Source organism: Nothoprocta perdicaria, unplaced genomic scaffold, assembly GCF_003342845.1.
Source record: "Nothoprocta perdicaria isolate Ctin4 unplaced genomic scaffold, notPer1 scaffold_357, whole genome shotgun sequence".
NCBI classification, from domain to species: Eukaryota; Metazoa; Chordata; class Aves; order Tinamiformes; family Tinamidae; genus Nothoprocta; species Nothoprocta perdicaria.
The window spans coordinates 476,887-482,648 of NW_020455596.1; the positions used below are offsets into that span (position 1 = coordinate 476,887).

The window sequence follows — 5,762 nt, forward strand, 5'->3', positions numbered from 1 at the left end:
GCCTCGCGGCCTCGCCGGGCTCCCGCGGGCCGGGCTGCGGGCTCGGCCCGTACACGGGGCTGCTGCCGCCTTCGCCCGCAGCCTCCTGCTCCGGCTGCAGCGGCCCGCTCGTCCTCTCGGCGTCCTCCTGCACCACGCAGCCGTACTGGCCGTCGAAGGGCAGCTCCTCGGCGGGAGCCTGGAACTCGAGCTCCTGCTCTTCCCCGGGGAAAACGCCGGGCAGCGCTGAGCTCCGTGGACACTCCTCAGGGTCCTCTTCTATTTTGAACGCCAGCACCTCGTCCGCCGGCACTGCCAACAGGGACACAGGGCACATTCACTGCCGGGGACACGAGGCACCGCTGGCCCCCAGCCCCTGCACACGAACCGAGCAGAGCCCAGCAGAGCCAGCCGGGAGGAAACGGCCACCAACTGAAGCACCAAAGTTCTGCAGGGACTTAAGGGAAATTTCCTTAACTGGGAGGGTGCCTGAGCCCTGGCCCAGGCTGCCCAGGGAGGCTGCGGAGGCTCCTGCTCTGGGCATCTCCCCAAGCCGCCTGGGTGCCACCGGGTGCCACCTGGTGACCCTGGGTGTGCAGGGGGTTGGACTAGATCATCTCTACAAGTCCCTTCCAACCTTAAGGATTCTGTGATTTCATGAACCTGGGGCAGCCCTTTGCTTCCTGTGTATCCGCCTTCCCTTCCCCACCAACCACTCAGTGTTCCCCACTGCTCAGGGAGCTCCAGCCACTCCTTGGGATCTACCTTCCCTCTGTTCTCCAGCCATGGACCCATCTGTGCAGCCCCTTTCTATAAGAGGACACAGGAACACGAGCTGTTGGGGACTCTCAGACACACCTGCCCGTGCTGTGGACACGTGTGTTATTGGAAAATGCCATGCAGGCTTTCTCGAGGCCGTGAAGCTCTGCTGAGCTTCGTTACTGGCCATCTTGGAGCCATGATGTCCGTTTTAGCAGCAGGGAACAACATCAAAACCAGACCTGGCCGCACAAGGGGAGCGATGCCGCACAGAGAACACGGAGAACAGAAGGGAGGAAGAACATCTACGGCTGGGCAGTGGGCACTGAGCTGGCACCAGTCTGCTCAGCAGGCAGGCAACGCTACTGCAGCCCTGGCATGCGAGAGCGCCCAGCCCAGCGCTCACCACGACCGTCAGGCGGCTGCCGCGGGACCGCTCCGGAGCAGCTGCCTGTGCCGGGAACGCTCCCACGGAGCAGGAGTGCCAGGAAAGGAGCAGCAGGGGATGGGAGCTATGCAGGGGCAGCAGGAGACGGCAGCAGCAGGAGGGAGCTCCCGGAGCCAGCTGCTCAGAAGCTCCAGGGCCACTGGTTTCTCTAGGGGCTGTCCTGATCCTGACGCGAGGAAGAGCCAAGGGTCCTTCCCACACTCCTGACCTTTTCGGGAGCAGCGACTCCTCCTGCCTTTCCTAACCTCACTGGGGTCCTTGGGCTTCCTTCACCCTCCCGCCTGCCTCTGCTTAGTCCCCACAGCTCGGTGGTGCCAGCGGGAGGGTTACAGGTGACGCTGTGGCGTCAGTTCTCTGCCATCTCCGCCTGTGCAGCGCCCGTGGGCCTGCCCGGGACTCACCCGCACCGAGCTCGGAGAATTCCTCTTCCTCCGGAGCCGCATCCAGCTCCACACACGGCTCCTCCTGCTTCACGAGGCACGGCAAGCCGCCCTCCGCCACGCTGTGCCCTGCTAACACAGACAGGACACCCAAATCTCACTGCTGAGACCACAGCACCCTTTGGCTCTTCCCCTGCAGTGCCAAAGGTGCCACCCAGCCACCCTGCTTTCAGCCCCAGCCTCTCTCCTCTGCCTCCCACTCGCTCCTCGGAGCTTTCGCAGCTCTCTGGAGCAGCAGTTTCCCTCTCACCTCTCAGCTGCTGCTTCAGGGTGGTCCAGGCACCTCCTGCGCAGTGACACTCTCCGGCTCTGGGCTCAGCCAGCGGGTTCGCTCCCTCCTTCGAGTCGCCGTGTCCCCTGAGGCGCTGCGCTCCTCCCGCGCCGTCCTGCCCGCTCACATCCCCTGCCAACGCCGCAGACTCCGCTAACGGGAAACACCCATCCCGTTACGTTCTCTCCAGCACCCGCTTCCCCCGACCCTCCCGCTCAGCAAGACAGGACAGGCTCCGTCCGCAGCAAACGGGGACGGTCCCCCGGCGATGTCCTCCGTGACACCCCCGCCAAACCCTGTGCCCCAGGACAAACCCGCAGCGCCTCTCTTGCCTGCGCCGGCTCCCGCCGCAGCGTCCCGCTGGCTCCCGCCGCACGGCGCTCCTCCCTTCTCAGCCTGGCACAGGGGGTCAGGCTTGGAGCTCGCACAGTCTGTGGACGAACACGCGTACCGACGGTTCCAGCTGCCGCGGGACCCGCCACGGCACCGAACCACCGGCCACGGCCACCCCAGTGCCAGGGTGGCCTTGGCCAAACCCCTCCCTAGGCCCGAGGAGGGGAATGACCTCCCTGACCATCCACATCGACTGCCTTTCACCCAGCCTGGCCCCTCCTCAGCGCCTGCTCCAGACGCCCCGCGGTCTGGCTGTGCACAGCCCATCGGAGCAGTGTCTCTGCGAGCAGAACCGGCTGTACTTTAGACAACAGCCTGCGCACTGGCGATGGTGGTGGTGGGGGGGTTTCTCTCCCCCCCAGCATGTTCCGTACCTGTATGGACCTGTATGTTCCTGGTATGTACCACCAGCACGTTCCGTAATGTAGGTGGTACAAACATTTAACAGCCGCCGCACAGCCCACCAGTCCCCGAAACAAAGTTAGTCCAGAAGCACCAAAAAATGCCTGAAAAAAGGTGATATTTACCCAGAGAGATGAGAGGCTCATAGTCCCCCTTCACCATGTTGTTCTTGTACAGCTCCTTCTGCTCTTCTTCCAGACGCTCCCACTCTTGCTCCAGAAAGGAAGCGGTGTTATTCCCAGCTGCCGTTGCGACCTGTAAGCACAGATGTTCCAAACTCAGCCCCTCGTCTGGCCCTGCCTCCTTAGAGCACTGAGAAGAGGGAAGTTTCGGATTTTTATTGACGATTTCCACCATTTCCAGCAGTGTGAACGAGCAGTGCTTGCTCGTGGCAGCAATTCTGCAAAAAGCAATGGGAAGACGAGCAGTTTCTGGGGGTCTCACTGAATATTTAAGGGTGAGTGGGAGCTGCTGCTCGTACGGGTGGGCTGCAGCGAGCACACGACGGCAGCGTCAGCTTCCGAGCTGCCCCTTGCAGAGCCCTGGCTGGCCCCGGAGGCGCCTTTCGGGCCCCCGTTTTGAGGTGGTGTTGAGGAAATATCTCTGGGAAACACCACAGATCGTGTGTGATGGGATCACAGGACATGGGATTTTTCTCCTAGGGGCAGGAAGAGAACGATCTGCTTCGTGTGCAGCAGAAAGGACAGGCAGCTCCGGAGCAGGCTGGGAGCGCTGCCGTGGGGAGGCACTGCAGCCTTTCCAGTCGGTTTGACAGACGTCTCCGGGTGACACTGGGGTACCGGAGGCTGCTCAGGACACGGGGACACCCGGGCAGATCCGGAGGTCCCTTCCTGCTGCTCTGGTCATTTCTAAAGGCAACGCCATTCCCTCAAACCAAACTGCTGTGCCGGGAGCGCCCGGGAGCACCCGCGGTTTCGCTGCAGAGCTCAAGGCGCTCGTGTCTACGGGCCTCCACGTGCAGCGCTCAGCCTCCCATGCGGATACTGCAGCTCATGCACATGAAGAGGCAAAAACAAGGAGTTTTGGAACCTGCACAGGCAGTTTGAAACGTCCCTTGTCACAGAATCCCTGAATCCCAGAAGGGTTGGGGTTAGAGGGACCTCTGGAGCTCCCCCAGTGCAGCCCCTACTCCAGCAGGGACACCAGAGCACGGGGCACCCGGTGGCACCCGGGCGGCTTGGGGAGATGCCCAGAGCAGGAGCCTCCGCAGCCTCCCTGGGCAGCCTGGGCCAGGGCTCGGGCACCTCCCAGTGCAGCAGCTCTTCCTCCCGTGGAGATGGGACCTGCTGGGTGTCACCTTGTCCCCACTGCCCCTTGGCCTGCCACTGGCCACCACCGAGAAGAGCTCGGCCCCTTCCTCCCTACATTCCCCCTTCATGTCCTTCCGTACTTGTCAGCCCTCCAGCTCTTCCCAAGGCGCAGCGCTCCCCGAGCGAGGCACAAGCGCCACCCCGTCCGAGTGTCGCGGAGCCACGTGTCACCTTGGGCCCGTCGCCCTTGGCGCCGGGCGGCAGGCGCAGCACCCAGAGGTTCCCGTTGCGCAGCAGCTCCTCCATGCTCTCGAGGCGCCGCTGGAGCCGCCCGTACTCCTGGATGAGGGTGCCCAGCACGGCCAGCTTGCTCTCCAGCTGGTTGCCGAAATCCACCACCGTCTTCTCGCAGTCCACGTGCTTCTTGTCGGCGGTGGCGGCGCGCCGCTCCAGGTTGAGCAGCCGCGCGGCGTGCGCGTCGACGCGCCGCTCCACGGCCTGCACGGCGGCCACCACGGTCCACAGGGAGATGGTGGCGCTGGCGGTGGGCTCGGCGCCCTCGGGCGGCACGGGCTCGGCGTGCAGGCTGCAGCGGGAGCACGCCGCGCACGGCGAGGCCATGGCCCAGGGGCGCGGGCGGCCTGCGGCCACGGGCTGTCCCTGCGGCGGTGCCGCTGCGGGAGGGAGCGGCGGTGAGCGGGGAACACCCGCGGCGGACACACGTCGCGTGTGGGGGGTTACGGTGTGTGGGAATGGTTACGGTGTGCGGGGTGGGTTAGGGTGTGCGGAGAGGGTTAGGGTGTGGGAATAGTTACGGTGTGTGGGGATGGTTATAGTAAGTGGGGATGGTTACGGTGTGCGGGGAGGGTTAGGGTGTGCGGAGAGGGTTTGGGTGTGTGGGGATGGTTACAGTGTGTGGGGATGGTTATAGTGAGCAGGAACGGTTATAGTGAGTGGGGATGGTTACAGTGTGCGGGGAGAGTTAGGGTGTGCGGAGAGGGTTTGGGTGTGTGGGGATGGTTATGGTGTGCGAGGATGGTTATAGTGAGTGGGGATGGTTACGGTGTGCGGGGAGAGTTAGGGTGTGTGGGGATGGTTACGGTGTGCAGGGAGGGTAATGGTGTGCGAGGATGGTTATAGTAAGTGGGGAGGGTTAGGGTGTGTGGGGATGGTTACGGTGTGTGGGGATGGTTATAGTAAGTGGGGAGGGTTGGGGTGTGTGGGGATGGTTACGGTGTGTGGGGAGGGTTAGGGTGTGTGAGGTTATGGTGTGCGGGGAGGGTTACGGTGTGCGGGGATGGTTACGGTGTGCGAGGTTACAGTGTGTGGGGATGGTTATGGTGTGCGGGGAGAGTTAGGGTGTGTGAGGTTACGGGGTACAGGGAGGGTTATGATGTGCGGGGATGATTAGGGTGTGCGGGAAGGGTTACGGTGTGTGGGGAGGGTTAGGGTGTGTGAGGTTACGGTGTGCGGGGACGGTTACGGTGTGCGGGGGAGGGTTACAGTGTGCGAGGTTACCGTGTGCAGGGACGGTTAGGGTGTGCAGGGATGATTACACTGCGCAGGGACAGTTATGGTGTGTGGGGAAGGTTACAGCGTGCGGGGATGGTTACGGTGTGTGCGATTGTTTACAATGTGAGGGGACAGTTACAGTGTGCGGGGAGGGTTACAGTGGGCACCAGGGGACACCAGGACAGGGCTTCCCCCGTGGGTGTAGGGACACCGGGCCAGGTCTCCCCCGTGGGTGCGGGGACACCGGGCCAGGTCCCCCCATGTGTGCGGGGTCCCCGGACAGGCAG

General features: G+C 63.5%; 2 protein-coding genes across 2 annotated transcripts in view; one reads left to right on the forward strand and one right to left on the reverse strand.

Moving 5' to 3' along the window:
- LOC112951559 (zinc finger protein 282-like) overlaps window positions 1–4,584 on the reverse strand; it is a 5,945-nt gene extending 1,361 nt beyond the window's left edge. Inside the window, exons 1-6 of the mRNA XM_026044267.1 lie at window positions 4,195–4,584; window positions 2,818–2,947; window positions 2,230–2,328; window positions 1,877–2,029; window positions 1,588–1,695; window positions 3–291 (exon numbers count right to left, since the gene is read on the reverse strand). Coding sequence (XP_025900052.1) covers window positions 3–291; window positions 1,588–1,695; window positions 1,877–2,029; window positions 2,230–2,328; window positions 2,818–2,947; window positions 4,195–4,584 — 1,169 coding nt within the window. The remainder of the gene's footprint in view (window positions 1–2; window positions 292–1,587; window positions 1,696–1,876; window positions 2,030–2,229; window positions 2,329–2,817; window positions 2,948–4,194) is intronic.
- A 509-nt stretch (window positions 4,585–5,093) lies between these two features.
- LOC112951560 (zinc finger protein 250-like) overlaps window positions 5,094–5,762 on the forward strand; it is a 9,539-nt gene continuing 8,870 nt past the window's right edge. Inside the window, exon 1 of the mRNA XM_026044268.1 lies at window positions 5,094–5,102. Within this exon, the coding sequence (XP_025900053.1) occupies window positions 5,094–5,102 (9 nt within the window). The remainder of the gene's footprint in view (window positions 5,103–5,762) is intronic.